At 40.5% G+C, this 19429-nt stretch overlaps 1 protein-coding gene across 1 annotated transcript in view; it reads right to left on the bottom strand.

Moving 5' to 3' along the window:
- DAAM2 (dishevelled associated activator of morphogenesis 2) overlaps window positions 1–19429 on the bottom strand; it is a 188660-nt gene that overhangs the window by 53453 nt on the left and 115778 nt on the right. Inside the window, 3 exon segments of the mRNA XM_075707404.1 lie at window positions 190–300; window positions 9286–9619; window positions 16881–16975. Coding sequence (XP_075563519.1) covers window positions 190–300; window positions 9286–9619; window positions 16881–16975 — 540 coding nt within the window.

The following is a 19429-nucleotide window of genomic DNA, read 5'->3' on the forward strand; positions in this document are numbered from 1 at the left end:
TATTAGAAGAGGCTGGGAATGAAATAATATGGAAGACATTATAAGACTGATATTGACAATTAAGCTTTATTTTCCACAAACTATGTCCACTCAATAACACAAGATTTGTGACTTAGTCTACTAGCCATTTGCAAGGGAAATTAATTAAAGTATAACATTTTAGAAGGAATTTCCAGGGCAGTGACTCACCTCACCAGCACCAGCATTCAGAACAGCATTGATAAAGGACATGATGGCTGTTTTGAGATTTACTTCATCTCGGTATCGCCCCATGCTTCGGTCTAGCTCATTCAACAATGTCTGAAACAGAACAGCAGGCTGGGTTACAGGATATAATCTAATTTCTTCACCATTTTGCACACTGTTTATGGGATATGCATACAGTCTTCTTTTGATTTGCTATATATTTGCTTAAAGAAATAATTTTTTTCAGATAAGGTTGTTAGCAATTTGGGGCATGCCACAATAAACAAATGAAGAATAGTGATAAGAATAAAATGCCCACCTGATCCTAATGAAAAAAAAAAAGTTCTTTTCTTAAACAAGCTATCATTTGAGAAAAAGCAGATGCCCTTTATAGTTTCTGCCAACATGATCTAAGAAAGCAGCAGAATGATGTCCTTCCTAGTCTGTTAACTCCGGATGGTGAATATGACAGGGAGTTTACACATGCAGAAAAATAGCATCAGATTCATACATCCTTTCTACTCATATCACTCAAGTAATTTTAATTATTTTCTTGGATCTCAGCAGGATAGATGGCACTTACGTATACAGTGGGAGAGAATTCTGAAGAGAAGCTGTCTTTTAAGGAATAAAACCTGTATGTGGACCTTGGAAGATATCTCCTTGTTCCTTCACTTACAACCATTTCACATGAAGCAGACAATTACCTACCTCTTGGTAAGCTCCTATTAGGGATTTGCAAATAACAGAAATATCCCTTGTGCATACAGCTCCAAAGCACAAAGGTGAATTACACAGCTCCACTGGAAGTACAGTTAAAATCCAGTTTCCTTGTTACAGAACTACAGAATGGTTTGGGTTGGAAGGGACCTTTAAGGACCATCTAGCCCAACCCTCCTGCAATGGGCAGTGACATCTTTCAACTAGATCAGGTTGCTCAAAGCCCCATCCAGCCTGAACTTGAATGCTTCCAGTGATGAGGCTTCTACAACATCTCTGGGCAATCTGTTCCAGTGTCTCACCACCCTCATCGTAAAAAAATCTCTTCCTTTTATCCAATCCAAATCTAGCGTCTTTTAGTTTAAAACCATTGCCCCTTGTCCTGTCACTACAGGCCTTGGTAAAAAGTCTTTCTCCATCTTTCTTATAAGCTCCCTTTACATATTGAAAGGATGCTATAAGGTCTCCCTGGAGACTATATGTCTGTCTCCCTATTAACCAAATAGCAGGGATATTTAACATTCAGGGGGTATTTAGCACAGAAATGCTTTTGATCTAATCTCTACATACTTACAGATATTTCACCATAATCTTGTGAACATCAGGAGACAAAGGAAAAAAAAGACTAGACAAATAATGTTGGTAGCCTGTGCCTTATAAGGTCTATTTAGGATTAATTCCACTTGAATATTTACTGAAGAGGTTATATGTAGAAACTGATTAGCCATGAAAGCAACTCCACTTTTAGCTTTGTGCTGATGACCATGAACCTTCTCTTCAGGATCTTCTCTGATCAGTTCGTAATTCCAAGGATGATTTTCCTTACTGGAAGAGTAACAAATTCCACTTGAGATCTCCCAGTTCAACTGTATGTGTGTCGCTCCAGTGTTAATAATAAATGCTCCACACTCACATATTTGTTTTGCTGATGCACTAGGAAAGACAGAATTCTTTCTACTCTTCCCAAGAAGTTTTGGCCATGAAGGGAGAATGAAGACGAAAATAACTTCTTAGTGTTCAGCTCAGCACATCCATCTAAATAATATTTTGAAGCTATGATGCTGAGTAAGGAAGTTCATTTTCCTTTAGTCAGTCTTCTGTCCCTGGCTACTGAAAGTGTTCATTCATAGCAAAACCTTTCCTGTGCTAGTCATCAGTTTCATAGGTCTATCTTGTTTCCTGTAGAAAACAGACATCACCACAGAGATATGCCTCAAGAAACAGGGGGAATATCTTCCTGTGCATTCCCCAGGGGAAAGAATACCCTCCTGGCTTCACACACACCCTTTGCTTGTTTTTGTGTAAAAATCTTTTAATCTATCATATGCTGCTACTGACAGCTGTTCTTATATCTGAGCATAGTATGTTCACTAACAAGCAAGCTTGATTTCATAAACTCCTTTTTCTTGCATCTTCTAAATTGCCCAGCTGGCACTTGCAAATGTCCCTACTCCTGACATTTGAACTTCCATCACATCCATGATTTCCCAGTAGTTATATTATGGCCAAATACCAACCCTTCCCCCATTTTATTAGAAATGGGAAGGAGTCTTACCATAAAAATACATGAAATACCCTACTGAGCCAGACTGATGGTCAGTCCAGTCCAGCATCCTATCTCTGACAATGCCAATAGAAGATTATTTAAGAGGTCTTTAAATTCACTAACAAACCCAACTCTTCAACTTGACAAATAAGCAGAAGTGAAATAAACGAGAGGATTTAGTTCTGTTACTCTCAGATTTGACTCTGAAATCCAAAGCGTATGTGTCTCCTTGGAATAATTTAAATAGCCATTACTACAGAAGCATCAAAACCAAGGGTGGTTTTGCTGATTTTCTTCAGAGGCCTCATTCCTACCATATATTCTCACAGACTTTTATGAATATGCTAGGTTCTATGCAACAACATATCAGATACATCATCCAGACAGGTTGAAGGATGTTAACAAAAGTTTTCTATCCCCCACTTCAGAAGGCTGGACTAGGAGCAGAACGCAGTGGGGGCCAAGCCAAATTCAGGGCAAGAAAAACAAAAACTCTGGGTTGCACTAAGCTAATTGAAGAGCAGCACATCTTCATGTGATTGCTCAGCTCTAGAAGGAAATACTGTAAGTTCATGCAATTCCTAAACATCAGAGCCTACACGAAGACTCTTCACACACCGTGGCCGAACTCCAATATCTCCAATGCTTTGCAAATGGCTGTGGTTCAAGTCTTCACTTGAACATTTCCTGTGAAAAAGATTTCACCACACCTCTTGGCAGCCAGCTCTGTGGCCCAGTTGATCTTATGGTTGTAAAGGTTTTTCCTACTATTTAAACAAAACTTTCCTCACTTAATCCCATTATTCCTCATCACTGACATCCAGTAGGTTTTCATTCAATCTGCAGCAAACCTCAAAAGGCTTTGGATGAGCCCTGAGGGGAAGAAGCAAATCAAGTGGGAATACAGGACTTTAATTTGTTCCTTGCTAGCTCCTCTACTACAATTCCAAATTGATCAGATTTCTCCCTACAGATTATGGTCTGTACTGACAGTGTTTAACACAAACCAGGCAAGGGGACACTGGAAGGAATGCTTCTGATCTCCACCTTTTCAACTGACAATATCAAGCTTCCTTTATTCCTTCACCTCAAGCTTCAAAATTTCTAGCAGCATTAAGGAGGAAAACAAGAGTGTTCAGCCCAAAGCAGCCCAGTTAATATTTTCACTGGCAATTGAAATCAGCTCCTTTCAGACAGTATCTAACACCTAGGTTCTCTCAAGACTAAAAGGAAAATTCTTTCTGCCCACAGGGGTCCCCAGCTGGGTGGGCGTTTCAGACAGCAAACTAGGCTGGAAGGGTACTGGAACATCCTGATATACTTTCCTGGGACCAGTGCAGCATTATGACTTTGCAACATTAGTTTGATTCAAAATATGGCTTGTTAAAAAGTACAACATGTTACAATGTCATAGCAAAATGCATTCACTCCATAGGAGAAATGAGGGGAAGCAGAAAGCATAACAATCATCAGAAAGGCAACAGCTTAGGGAACAGTAAGATTGTGTCCCTTTCACAAAGAAAACCAGTCATAAATAGGATAATGCAGACTTAAATGGCAGATAATGCAGAAATCAAAGATTCTTCTTTTTCAGTTTTCATAGCCCTTTAGAAACTTCCATCTTCACAAGAAATGCACCTAAGAAATTCAAGATAAACCAACATTTTCATGGTCACACAGTGAGCCAGTGACAGAATTACACTAGTACTGACTTTGAATACATCAGATGGAAAAGAATCCCAGCAAGGACACCAAGGGCTCATCTTCCTAATTCCACATTTCTGCTTTGAGGGTTTATTGTCTGGCTTTCCAATGTTTTCTTTCATCTCTCTTCTTTAAGGGGCAGAGTAGAATTTGTAGGCAAAGAAGCATATTTCAAACAAAAATTGGATGAAGAAAAGACAGAGCTTTTCCAGATTGCCTCAGGAAGGAGATTGAAGGCATGCCTTTATATTATTGTGGTATTTGAGTAAAGATGGAATACTACTCTGAAGAGGACAGCTTTCATGGAATATCTTAAAAGAGGAATGGCAGACTGCCTGTTGGACATAAAAAGGAGCCTTATTCCAGGCAGAAGGGCACCATGAAAGAAGGGTCAAAGATTAAAGCAGGCAAAGGGATCAGCTCAGGCAAGAAGCTGTGGCAAATGTGAGAAAATAGGAACAGCCACAATATAAGTTCAGACACAAGCATGAAGTATAGAATCTTGTTGCAAGTGCCAAGAAAAAGATGATCCTAATAGACCTGTGAAGACACTGAACAGCAGAGATATAGGGTGAAGTTGTAGTACTAAAAGGCATTCGATAGAAGACTGAAGTGCTAACAAAGAAGAGTAAATTCTGGAGAACCTCCCATAGCTTTAAAGTGACTCCTCTCTGAAGTTAAGGATTAGATTGATAATTGCAGTCAGTAGGTGAAATGCTGGCAATTTAGAAAGAAGCAATATTTTACATCAGATTTTCTACTCAGAGCAAAATATGAAATTTTCTTATGTTAAGGACATAGTCCTTCATACTCATAAAATTTCTAACTATATTTTCCATTAACTTCAATTGAAAAAAAAGAACACATCAAAAAGCAAGGACATCCTTTCCAAAATATTTCAGCACAGTTTGATTACTGGTCTTCAGTTGTATGACCTAGTGGAATTTAGTTAAATTAACTGGGATTACAAGTGTTTTATCACCCAGGAATCTCACTGTAATTTGGATTTGGACTTTAGATACACTAGTATAAAACTGTAAGTTTTCTATTGAAATAGTAGGAGTCATAGCACAACAGAGCCAATGCAAGTTTAGTAAGAACCATTTCTTAAGTCACAGCTTCTCTTCTCTACTAATTCACTAGTGGCTGGGTCCTCTGACTACTTTTGGCTAGCTGTGCCAAGTAGCAAAAGTTGTGCTTAGAACACGGACCAGCAATAACTTCTGACATTCAACGAAATATGCCATGTTTTATGTCGTCATGTTAAATACATGATCTCTACATCACTCAACCACACTTGAGCACATGCAAATTGGAAGTAATCAGTGTTCCAATCTAAAGTTGTCAGCAGCAAGTTATGCACATGCTCAAGTTTTAGATGGTTGCCAGTAAATAATTCTGAACCTCTCTTCCTCCTTCTTACAAAGAGGAGTGGAAGCAGAACCAAGCACCCCAAATTTTTATTCATCACCATGATACTCCTCTGCAAGAAGGCAAAAAAAAGAAAACAATTTGTGTTGGGGAAAAACAGATACGGAACAGTATTTGTTAAATTGACCTCCTGATTCCTCAAAGTACACAGTGCTGATCACCACAGACGATATGGGGAGAGTGGGACACTTAGATTCACTGCAATTTGCAAGAGGGGAAAATAAATCCAAACACATAGTATACAAAGTGCCAGCTTTCACAGATGAGGAGGGATAAATTGAAGCGAGGTGGCTAAAAGGGATGAAGAATATTATCAACCACTGTTGTTAGGAAGGCAACTTAAGGAAGAGCAACAATTGCACTGAAGTTGTCAGAGGTCAGCATTACCTGTAAATTATTTATTGGACATTCCAATAAAAATGAGCTCAGTACAGTTTCCAGAAAGCCCTATACTTTTTACTGCACAAGAACTGAGTTTGATTTCCGAAACTGAGAATCTGAAATTATTCTCCTCTTAGGAATTGTGTCTCTAATTTGGCCATTGTCTTACAGAGCTAGATCTAGAGAAAGACTGAGCAGTGCCTTTACAGTTCCCAGCTTTCCTTTCCCCCCGTTAGAATCAGTCTGCAATAATGAATCATAGAGCCAGAGGAATAAATTCCTACTCTGCACATTCAAAGTATGTTTCTCCTGTTCCTACAGTTTAGTTCATTTTTTATTACTTTTCACAGAAAGAATTCTCGTTTCTTGGTTCTGCCAGATCCCCAGTTGTGAGGTATCATTTTCAACATAACAGTGATTAGGTGTGGCCAGTCAAAGTCAACCTAAAGCTGCAAGCTCTAAGCTGCTCAGACACTTCAATACACTGAGTGATGCTGCTGGTTACTCAAGGCACAGAAAATACATCCCCAAAAGAGTTCAGTTTGAAACCTGAAGGATTTCTTCAGATATTTGCAAAGTCTGCGTTACAAAGATTACACTCAGGACTAGGATAAAGAAAAAAAGGCTTTCGCTGCCTTTCACTGTACACCCCATCTTTGACATTTACAGTAAAGGTATAGGATAAGTGTTGTCAGCTCATCCTTTTCTTAAAATGGCCTCCCATAGTCAAGTTACAGTGGATGCTTCTCTTCATAATGAGCTGCAAGACTCTTCTGGGACACAGGTGTGAGAGGGCAAGAGGCAAAGAGATATAACAGTCTCTTAACTAACAAGTCCTAGAGTAACAGAGAACCTTCCATTAAAACCTAAGGAAGACCATGACCACATTTATTTCATCAGCATTTAAAAAAATCCCCAGTCTCTCTGTTAGAAGAAAATGACGGAAGATGGATGAGGAATGTCTCTGGATGAACACTTACTGCCTCAAAATTAAACTTAAGCTATTGCTGTGTGTAGTGGAAAATCCCATTCCAGCATCTAGACACAAGCATTAGAACTTGCAAACAAGAACACACCCTTCTGCTAAATCATTTTGGGTTTTGGTTAGGAGTTTCTTGCTTTGTTTAAGAAAGAAAAAAGAGAGCGTATCCATTTATCTTTCATTTTAAAGAGAGCGTATCCATTTATCTTTCTTTTTTTTACCCAATGGAAAAGCATTTTGACAAAAGCAAGCATTTATGCGAAGTATTCTTTCATGAATGTGAGAATTGGTAAGCATCTGCAAATCATTACACCAGATTACTCAAAAGCTCACAAGACGACCTGTGCTACCACACTTTGCCCAGCAATGACTTATCTCAGTTATTTGGTAAATTTTAAACTAATTAAAAAAAAAAAAAAGAAAAAAAAAGAAAAAAAAAAAAAAGAGAGAGCGAGGACCCAAAGAGGAGACATTGAGTAAACTCAGCATCTATCTCTCATATGGGCTTGTAAAGCAGAGTCACTTGGTCGAGTAAGGATAAGTTAACACAGGATCACAGGTGTTGTCAGGGCTGTGAGTTACCTCTGCTTTTTGCCGAGCATCTAAGGTTATCCCCACCTGTCTCCAAGGTATACAAGAATGTCAAATTAATTCAGGAAGGATTCTCCATTTCAGCTAATTACCAGAGAACAAGCTGGATGGGGCAGTGCACATAGAGGGGTGGACCTGCCAATGCCACATACAGGTGAAAGAATAGAATAAAAGAGAATAGAATTAAATAGACTATTTCAGTTGGAAGGTACCTGCAAGAATCATTTAGTCCAACTGCCTGACCACTTCAGGGCTAAAGCACGTTATTAAGGCCATTGTCCAAATGCCTCTTAAACACTGACAGGCTTGGGGCATTGACCACCTCTCTCGGAAGCCTGTTCCAGTGTCTGACCACCCTCTCGGTAAAGACTAATGTCCAGTCTAAACTGGTGCAGCTTTGAACCATTCCCATGTGTCCTATCACTGGATACCAGGGAGAAGAGATCAGCACCTCCCTCTCCACTTCCCCTCATCAGGAAGCTGTAGAGACCAATGAGGTTGCCCCTCAGCCTCCTTTTCTCCGAACTAGACAAGCCCAAAGTCCTCAGCCGCTCCTCATAGGACATTCCTTCCAGCCCTTTCACCAGCTTTGTTGCCCTCCTCTAGATGCATTCCAGGACCTTAACATCCTTCTTAAATTATGTGGTCCAGAACTGCACACAGTGTTCAAGGTGAGGCCACACCAACGTCGAATACAGCAGGATAATCACCTCTTTTGACTGGCTGGTTATACTGTGATGCACCCCACGATGCCGTTTGCCCTCTTGGCTGCCAGGACCAAGCCAAGATCTCCTGCATCCCAGTCTCAGGTCTGAGTCACAGTCAGTGAATCCCACAGTGCATTCATTCCTAACAACAAACATTGGCAGCTACTGTTTGTGAGCACAAACTGTTTCCCCATTCACTTTTACAGTCATAGCTCATTGTAGCCCCAAATCCACTGATGCATTAGCTGAAGAGGAAGCAGGAGATAATGGCTGACCGAAACTAGGATCCAGGGCCTGTTGGCCCAACACCGCTCTTACTTCACCTAAGAACGAATAGTAAATGGGTGAGGTTACCCCAAAGTTTAGGAGCTACAGCTTCATACACAGCAACAGATTCTGTTACATCTTTTTGTAAAGGTGCTCAGTTCACTAGGAAGAGGAACGTTATAATGGCAGCCAGCAGTATCCACAATAAAAGCCTGTCAATGATCTACTGACCTACCTCAATGTCTCTGAGATTGAGTTTCCCTTCTGTATTCTGAATGGGAGATATCTGAGCCAACAATTGCTAAGTGGTGACAATTCACAAGTTGATTGCTAAGAGGCAATTGAAGTGCCTCCACTGTCCATTATTTGATCCTCAACTCTTTTATTACTAAATTAAGGGCTTTAAAATCAGGACAGAGGCTCCTGGAATTCTGTGGCTTCAGCTTCTAGGGCAGAACAAATGATTACCACCCCAGAAATGCCATCAGGTTAGAGTACAAACAGATCAACAGCTTTCATTTAACATAGCAAACCCTCCTTTTAAGGTAAAATATAAGAGATTTTAAGTTAGCATTAATAACAAGCAATCACATCTTGAAAAAAAATATATAAATGCTGATAATCTATTTGAGGAAGTGCCCTTCCTAAAACAAAATGAGAAATACTGCCTTTTTACTACCTAACAAGCTTGCAAGACATGCAACTGTAAAAATCACTCCCTGCAGAGATTCATCATACTGGGTATTTCTGGCAAAGTATCCTCCTTGTACCTGGAATCTTGTTCTTTCTGCAGCATAGACTTGATAGTGAAGCATGGCTTGCAAGACTTTCTTGTGACCATCTGGTACCAAGCAGACAGCCCCTAGGATCTCCAGCACAGCAATCTTGGTCTTAATGTTCTCAGTCCGTAAGCTCTGGGAGATGATGTTGATACTCTCTGGATGAGCCAGGACATGAGCCCGTCCTTGGGAGTTGTTCATCAGTGCCTTGATACACCCTATAACGGATGTGTGTATACGGCTCTCTGAGGTCTCATAGTCCATGCTCTTCAGGAAGTTCAGCAAACAGCTCAGGCCATCCAGTTCAATAAACCTGGTCACAAACCTGCAAAAAAAACAGGTAGGAAAAATAAGGAAAGCAGATGAAAGGCAATTTATCAAAAAATACCGTATTATTCAACCCTGCATCTGTTAAAGCTGGCTAGTATTTAGCCTACAGTTCACAGAATAATTCCCAGATATTTAAGAAAAACAAAAGAAATCAAACAAACAAAAAAGAGAGAAAACAGAGTAGCTAATAATGGTGTCTCACATAGTTTCAGGGTAATTACATTCTATCACCTTATGACTCTACTGTTCAGTCATTGTGTTCTTTGTTGCAGTTACCACCAAACACCTGCTGTGGTCCACCCCAATAGTTGCTGCATTTTCAAGGCTGAACGGATTCTTTCAAATTGCTACATCTTACATAGATGCTAATACACACAAGACACATTTTCATACAGACTCATCACCACACTTTTAATTATAAGTTCAGATTATGTTGAAAACCATTTTTAGACTTAGGTCAAACTTTTAGCCAATACTATTTATAGGCTTCCACCTCCAGGAGAGGAGGTAAACTCCACTGACAGAGGTAAACTCATTACCACTGTGTCTGTCAGCTGTACTGACTCACACTCTGATTGTATATAAAATTGAAGTTTAAAAGGTACGTGTTCTTCAGTAAAAGGCAAAGCTCCTATAATGGTCTTGGCTACATTTTTTTTTTGCACTGATTGTTTTTAGTTTGAGGAGGTCTATTAAGGATGGAACAGGTCCACCATCAACCTGCAGTAGTAAAATGTACAGTAAAAACATCATAAATAGAGGAAAAAGAGAATTAATCAGTTACCAGATGACACACTGAAGACTGAACCTATAGTTGAACAGGTTTATTTTGACTATTGACATCACTAGAGTTCTGTTTCTACTGTATTCTACCATAAAATTTGCCTTTCTTCAGGTTAAGATTATGGAAACTCAGGATGAAAACAATATAGGAGAAAGTCCTTGAAAAAGTTTGAGGTTTTGTTGAAAACCAGGGTTAAAAAATCCGGATGGGTCAAATTAGACCACGCAGACAGCCTCCTAGACAAATCAATAGAAATGAATGGAATTATATGTCAGTTCAAACCAATCATTCTAGCAATGCTTCATTTAGAGTACCCAGACTTAAAAATGGGGATTCAAGGATATGAAAGGGGCTGCAAATAATTGCTCTAGATCACTTTGTTTACCTCCTGCCTCCTCTAACAGGTCATTCAGGTAGGTGCGCTTTTTTAGAATGTCTGAATGCAAAACCACATGAATTACATTTGAATTTTCAGTCTAACAAAATGTACACCAACAATAATATTGTTGACCATGCTCTAAAAAGCATAATGTAGAAAGACACCTCAAACAAATGAAAAGGTTGTTAACAATTTGTTACACGGGTGGTAATTAAGAATACCAAAAGTCTGTATAATTTTGCTTTTACCCAGGCCCTCTTCCTCCCTGTTGGATACTTCCTAGCATGCTGTCTTTCTTTTTTCTGCCCTTAAGTGAGATGCTGTTCCTAATATGCATCAGTAATGGAAGCACCATACTGAGAGACTAAATTTCACTGTTCACTTGTCTCCGTTCATATGTCTGCACGAGCAAGACAAACATGAGCCATACTTATATATCTCCTGGATAACATGGACTTGACATACGTATAGTCTTCTGGTGGTTACACCCCATACCACAAGGAATTTTCAGGGTCTACCTGAAAGTTATGCTCACTATGCTGATAGATTTGCCAACTTTCAGCATATTTGGGCCAGCAGTTTGACCAGAAACATGGCAAAGCCTGGTGCTTTCAACAAAGTTTCAGTCTGAGGTTTGAGTTTTGTTCAAAATTGAATTTCAAAATGAGTATCAGAGTAAGGGCAAGCATACACAGGAACATGTGTGCACCAAAAATGAAAATAAGTTTTAGTTGAACCCTGCTAAGACAATCTGCCAAGTTTCACACAGGTCTGATGGCACATTCTTTGGATGCATCATCTTGTCTCGCTGTCCTCGTTTCAGCTGGGATAGAGTTAATTTTCTTCCTAGTAGCTGGCATAGTGCTGTGTTTTGGATTTAGCATGAGAATAATGTTGATAACACAACGATGTTTTAGTTGGTGCTAAGTACTGCTTAGGCTAGTCAAGGACTTTTCAGCTTCCCTTGCTCTGCCAGGTGCACAAGAAGCTGTCCACAGCCAGGACAGCTAACCCAAACTGACCAAAAGAGTATTCCATACCATATGACATCATGCTCAATATATAAACTGGGGGGAGTTGGCCAGGGGGCAGCGATCGCTGCTCAGGAACTGGCTGAGCATTGGTCAGCAGGTGGTGAGCAATTGCATTGTGCATCTCTTGCTTTGTATATTCTTTTATAATTATTACTAGTATTATTACTTTCTCTTCCTCTGATGTCCTATTAAACTGCCTTTATCTCAACCCACGGGTTTTACTTTTTTTTTTCTGATTCTTTCCCTCATCCCACTTGGGGGGAGGAAAGGGTGAGCGAGCGGCTGTGTGGCGCTTAGTTGCCAACTGGGGTTAAACCACGACACTACCCTAACAAATCATAGGAGCAAAAGCCCCCCCTGCCTCCAGGCCAGAGAGAGGGATCAACGTTGTGCACCAGAAATTTGGTAAGTCACTCAAAGCAGTTTGTTATTTAAACTGATTATAGAAAGATTAAAACTTAGTTCAGTTTTTTTAATGCATTTAGCTGCTAGCATGCCAAAGAAGACTGAAATAAGTGCATTCGTGGCTAAAAGAATTGCTGCTAAGGACGTATCTGGAACCAAAATAAGCACAAACTCAACTTGTTACCAAACAATGTGATGCTAATGACATCAGAACATTTCTCTAACCCTGGGCCTAAAGAGCAGAATTGCTCTTTGCCTCTACTATGGAGGGACTAGTTTAAATTCTCCTTCTCCTCCTCACCTCCAAAGTTCAGTTCTATAAATCCATTGCATACCTTAGCTATTCCCTCCATCTTTTAGGGGAGGAAAAAAAGAAAAAAGGCAAAAAAAGCTGATGTTTTGCTGGTGTTTTCAGTTCCAGAGCTGAGAGAAGACTTAAGATGGATACCTTTCTGAAGATACAGAGCTCTACTGACAAGCGAAAACATCCTGAAGAAGCAGCTGAACAAAGAGTCCCTTAGACATACTTTTGGATGGAACACCTGGTCTTATGACAAGACATAGAACACAATATAACCTTCACGTATTTTAGCCTGCTCTGATGATCGTGTGAGAAAAATGGTAAATGCACAAAAGTCACATTGTCCCAGTTAAGTACAATCCCTTACTAAATTCACTGGCAGAGCAATTTTTCTAGGACTGTTTGGCTGAGGTCATTCCAAAAAGGAGGCATGCGCAGGAAAGTGGTGTGTGTCACAGACCTTGATTAATGACATAATTTAAAACAATGTCAGGGTTTTCCTGTACTCTTCCTAGTCCACAGAGCAAACCGTAAGCTGCATTACTCAATAGGAAGCAAAACCAAGTACCTTCCCATTTCAGCTGACATCAGAAGCAGGAATCAAGTGATGATTTTCACCTTCCTTTTCCAAAATACTTAGTTCACTATTCTCTGAAAAAGCCAGAAATCATGCAAGAATGGTGATAGCAGTTTCTGAGCCAAAAGACACTCTTAGTATGAGAATTTGCTCAGTGTGAGCATGTATGTGGGGAGGTATATATGTAAATGTCTGTGCAGGAGAGAAAAAGAGGTGGGAGTTTAGCTAACAGGCTGAGCGCCATAATCCTCACACTGTTTGGTGTTTATGCATCTGTATGTCTGTAAGCAGCAACGTGTGTGTGTGCAAAGGCAAACGCAATTCATACAAATAAAGTACTTTCTTCCTCACAATATACACCTATGTAACTAACTGCCATCCTATACGTCCTGTATGCTGCAAAATAAGGTCTTTTTCTAGACTGAAAGGTGTAAAGTTAAGCATATTTGCCAATGCATTCCAGCTAACACATTCAAAAACTCAAGTGTAAATAAAGCAGGGTGTGTTTTAATAGGTGCTAAACAAGCAAATTAAAGCCTAACCTCACCTCAGACTCTCACTTGACCAGTTTAGCACACTTTAAAAGGCAGGGCGCCTCTTAGCCTTTCAAGTTTTAGAGAGTGCTGATCAGAATGAGTTAGCTAGCTCTAATAACAAACCTTTCATCCAAATACAGATGCAGCACAGCCTAAGAGGTAATGACCCACTGATGGATTCCAAGTGTAGGGGGGAACAGCCTCCCTGTGAGAGTTGATCCAGCTCAGGAAAGACAGAAAGATCATATGCTGTGGGTGTGCAGAGAGCAGGATGTTCCCACCCTGTTAACAGCCAAGGCTACGCTTCCCTGCGGCATCACTTTCTGAATCAGGGGGCACACATAATCCTGACAACTACTGAACTGCTGAAAAATTCAGCATAATGGGTTTTGCTTGCTGGATGTACAAATTATCATCTCCAGTATGCAACATGGCTAAATCAAACAAAAATAACAGGAGGTAAATCCGAGTTAAACAAAAAGAGAAAAGCAGACAGCAAAGGGAGTTAGTGATGATTCAGACTAAAGCAGCTATTTTTCTGGGCTTCCAAAAAGTAATTTTTTTTCCAGTCCCTTGTAAGTTTTTACTTTTGCTGCACTTCTGAACCTCCATTTTTGGGCACTAAAATACCAAAAGGAAAGCTCTTCTCTTGCTGCTTGTGTCCAACAGTTTGTCATCACACTTGTTTATAGTCATAAGTTCCTACAAACCTAAAAGAATATGCGTTTCCTTACAAGATGCAGATGTGAGTTTTTTGTTCTCTAAGGCTGGGGTTGTTCCTGCGTGCTGGGAAATAACCTGGCTTTATTATTTCAGGGCAGCTCCTAAATACCAGAAAAAAATGCACTTGCTCAAAGGGGGCCAACTAGCTGCCCAGGGATGCTTCTATCACCTTTTTTACAAAGAGGAGAGGAACTTGAGTTTGGGTAGGTCTGCTTCAGGTTTTTGTTGCTGTTAGAACTGGTGGGTTGGAATAGAGGCACAGATTAGTACCATACTCTGCATTTTCTACTAGAAGAGACACAGTTCTAAAGTAAAATAAAACAGAGAGCCAAACACATGCATTTTGCTTTGTTTGATTCCTCTAGATCAGAGAATTCAAGCAGAGGAGCCTATTGGTAAGCTGTCAGAGCCCCTGTGCTCCCTATCATCACAAATGGATTCCAGACAGTTCATCCTGTGTGTATTTAGATCTCTATTTTCTTCAGAGGCCTGATGAACAGAAGTGGCAAGGAAAATAGGATTTGATGTCCAAATTCAACCAGAAAGACTAGTATTTTGAAGGCTTGGGTATCGTACTGCTTATAAGAGGGATTTGATGGAGTTGAGGGCCTCTCTACTACAACCTTTCCATCAAGAAGAAATTGGCTTGTTGATCAGGCATTGGCATGCAGCCCATTTGGCAGCTAACGAATTGAGTCGCTGGAAATTAGTTGAGACATAGGAATTAACTCAAAATTTGGCTTGGCTTAACTACTTAAAAAAAAAAAAGCCCCATAACCATCGCCAGCGATTTAGAAGAGAACGCTTTATAGGCAGCTCATAGATGCTTGTACTGAAGCTTGTTAAGGTTATTATAAACAGATGAAGCAACACGCTGTTGTCAAGGGGATCCAGCAGAAGCAATATAGGTCTCAGAAGGAAAACCTTGCAAGACTTTGAGCAAAAGACATTTCTCTTCATCCTTCTCTACTGCCTTGCTCTCAACAAGGAGGCCAGGTTGTCCTATTCAAAATGACAGAGTAGAAAAACCAATGGTGGCCACCAAAGTGTTTCAGCTGGACATAGCAGAGAGGCCTTGCTGCTGTGGCTAACCCCAATGAAAGCTATCACTTTCACAAAGGAAGCATCAAACCAGCTCCACATTAATGTAATAGAGTTGCTACATCAAGTCTCAACAGCACAGGACTTGGGTTTAAAATCGTTGTGAGAGTTGGGAGTTTGGCAGTTGTCTTAGCTTCCATTTTAAGATAAAGTGCAGCTGCATTTTACTGTGTTCTCTACTTTAGGACAGTGATAGACAGGATCAGTCACTTATCCCCTTGGGCACTGATTCTCCACTGCCATGTTAAAAGCACTCACCTTACCCACATGCTAAAGTTACCAAAGCCTGATGAATCTTTTACCTCAGAGGAGCATCAGAATCTGGCTTTGTGCTGTCTTACAGTCCATCACAACAGGAGGTAAGACACTGAGGTTTAAGCTGATGCACTCTACCTCATAGTTGCCACGAGGCGAGAAGCTGCATGCAGTCAACTTTTTAAACACCATGAAAGGGAGAAGCGCCATCAGCACTAAGCTCTGCAAGAAGTCCCAGAAATATCTTAACTTCAAGTCAATGTAACTGCAATGCAGATCTTTAAGATAATTTGGGGGGGGTGTATTTATTTATTTATTTTATTTGTTTGGTTTGGTTATGTGTGTCGTCGTCTGCCGTCCGTGTTCCCTCCCCCCCCCCCAAAGCCTGTTTGATTATGCATTATTGAAGCTCTCTGAAACTATGGTTTCAGCATAGTGTGGATGCAAACACATTTGGCCTGGTTTGGGCCCAATAGAAAGACATTCAGAAAGTTTTTGACTGAGTGTTTGCTGAGATCATATCAACTATTGTTATTGCTTCTGCACAATGCTCTTCAAAGTGTTAAATGGAAAAGGTTTCTATGCTAGTTAGTTTGCTATTGTTCAGAGCTTTGTTCCCAGAAAAACAAAGATGACCTTACCTTCAAAGACACAGTACATAATAAAGTCTCTTAACATTTCACTGCACCACAGTTACACATAAAAAAGGAATAATGCCAAACCAGGTGATGTCAGATGGATTAGCTGCTTTGTACTAAACAGTTCATATTACTAAAGATAAGGGGAAGCCTGAATTCAAATTTCAGAGTAGACGCTGAGATTTTGCCCAACATGAATCAAATTACATGGGATGTTCAGGGGAGCTATGAAGTCTAGAATCTGATCTTCATAGTCATTACCTGTGTTTGCACATATCTGCCACAGGTTTTTCACAGCAGACTTTGTCTTTCATTTTCCTGAAGCTACATGCTTCAGTATTAGTGTGCCCTCCCAACTAAGCAGGTTCATACCAGGGACTGTAGGGCGCTCTGTGGATTGTCTGAAATATCAGAGAGGCTGGTGTGAGGTGAGACAATGAGGTTTCTGTTCTTGCCACTCTTTTCCGTGTCACATCTGACCAAAGGGAGGCAGTGAATTGTGATGAAAGACGAACAACATTACCTCATGGGCTGAGTCCGCAGAGCTGTCTTCAAGTCTTCAACTATTTTATTTTTCATTTCTGTTTCTTCTTCATCGAAAGCATACAGAGTCTGCATCTGTTCAGAAAAGAAGATGACAATTAGGAAAGCCTGGACTGCCTGGAAGCTAAGAGACAGGCCAGGAATTATGAAAAACAACTATCGCATCAACCCATGCGGAGGTGCCTGCCGACCTCTCACCAGGAAAGCAGCGCCTCAGCTACAAAACTGAATCCAGATGAGGCTGCTCATGTGGACTGGCAGCAGCATACCGCTTTGCCACACTGGCTAAACTAGGGTTCTCAGATTACCCCCCAAAAATCATACTTGCCAGTATGCCCTCAGAAAACTGTACCTAATTTGGAACAGTGATCTGCTGTGGTGATCTATGGATATGTGAGGCAAAGTTTGTAGGGAGAGGTAATACCTTTTATTAGACTGACACGGCTGGAGGGATTTGGGGGGGAAAAAAAGAGAAGAAGAAAACCTCAGACTTGTGTGTCAGGTTTCAAAGCGTAAAAGCTTTTTCTTCAAGTGACTAAACAGCCTGCAAGTACCCTGAATTACAGTTTGTGTACATACAAGTTTGACTTTTCTTCCCCATGCCAAGTGTATCACTTGTTTCAAGATACTGATTTTCCCTATACACTTTGCCCTTGCTAATTAGGAACATTTACTGTAAAAAGATGGAGCATCATAAAATCCCTGTCCCTGTTTTTTTAACAAGCAAACTGAAGCTCACAGAGACTAGATTTTCCCCAGGTATGCAGCTTGAGATAACTAGGGCTTGCATTCAGCTGGAACTGAAGATGCTGTGGATCACACTGTAAATTACAGTGAGAGATGATAAGTGGAATACATGCAAAAAATAAGCTCTCAAAGTCAGACAATGACATTAAAAAAAGTGGTATATCAGGAAATTAGGGCTCCAGCACTCAGGACCACTGCAACCTTGTGACGTGAAGCAAGACTCTGCAGTGCCTATCGCATATACCATTCAGGCTCACAACTTCAATGCACGCCTTTTTAAAAAGTCAAGACGCAATGCTGGAAATTCTTAGCCTATAGCTACGTCATCTTAGTCACTTTAATTGTAAAATAGAGAGGATAAATGCGTCTTATTGGCAGGACTTCTGGGGGATATCACTCAGTGGTATCTAGAAAGCAGCTCTGAACCCCTTCTCAAATGAATAACCCAATTAAACTAGTATCATCTATCAGGGATCTGATATTATACCTCTCTGTGGTGGAATCTGAGTAGCAACAATTGTGGCTCATTACAGCAAAATATTTAAGTCTTAATTTCACTATTTAGCAAGCACCAAAGAAAACCTTCCTCTCACTGGAACTTCCTTTAACCCTCCCCCCTACCACCCAACACCTCACTTCCCTTGGAAGTGCTCCTGTGTCGCTTGCTTTTGCAAACCATATGGTGCCAACACATTTCGGATCCTGAGGGTGGTCATTTGGCTACATGCCGTTGCTGTCTTATGCTGAACAGCTGGCATTGGGAGATGTGTTTAACTCTAGGGGTCCTCTCTCTGATCCACGCTAAAGTCAAATTCACTCAGTAACAGAGCAAGCTATTTCCTGCCCTAATGGAATGACAGAGCGCTACTGATGGAAAATGAGCTGATGATGTTTTATCTTTTGCCAGCATCCCCCGACAGCCAGAAACATAAATTGAAATGCTTAAGCCAAGCCATATACGATCCCCCTCTTTGAAAAATAAACAGAAACCCTGAACAGGCATTATGGAATCTCAATGGCAGAGTCCTGGGGTGTGATTTGGGGCTTGATTTGTATTTTCTTGGGTGACAGCCCATCTGGTCATCTTTCCTTTGGCCCATAAATGCTCTTTTGAAAGGCTCCCATTCCTCCAACGGCTTAATTTCTCCTCTGAGCCATTGTGGGGGGAAAGCAAATGGATGGTAAGAAGGTGCTCAACAGTATTTCGTTCAGAGTGAAAAAGGCCCATTTCCAAATGAAACAAATACAAATAATCCTGCCTTTACAACGGAGGGTGATTATAGAAAACCCCTTTTCTAAAGCTGCAGGCAGCCAAGAGCCCTTCATTTCTCACTCCTGTGCATGGCCAGGAACTCAAATCCTCATGCCCTCTCTAAAGACAGACTGGTCACGTGTTTGCATTATGAAATAGTTTTCTCAGCAAGAGTTACAGAAAGCATAACTGTCCCTGGGAGACAGAGGGGAGGGAACTCTCATTATTTGAGGCTGGATTTCATTAATGTGGCTGACTGATGAATTGCTTTCCTGAACTACAAACTGCACTCGAGGACTAACGTCTGCCGTGCTGAGGATGCAGCTAGTTACTATCAGTTGACCAAACATACTAGGAAGAGGAAGCAAAATAGTGCCAGGTCCTTATCTGGTCCCTAAAAAGTGGTATACATAAGGCTCTTTTTTACAAGCACTTTTTGCATATTTGAAGTTTTCCAGATTAAGCGCATCACCAGGAAAGTATAGCATCTAGTTACGTGATTTGCCAATTTGAAAAAATTCACAAATTTG

Source organism: Pelecanus crispus, chromosome 3, assembly GCF_030463565.1.
Source record: "Pelecanus crispus isolate bPelCri1 chromosome 3, bPelCri1.pri, whole genome shotgun sequence".
In the NCBI taxonomy this organism is placed as follows: domain Eukaryota; kingdom Metazoa; phylum Chordata; class Aves; order Pelecaniformes; family Pelecanidae; genus Pelecanus; species Pelecanus crispus.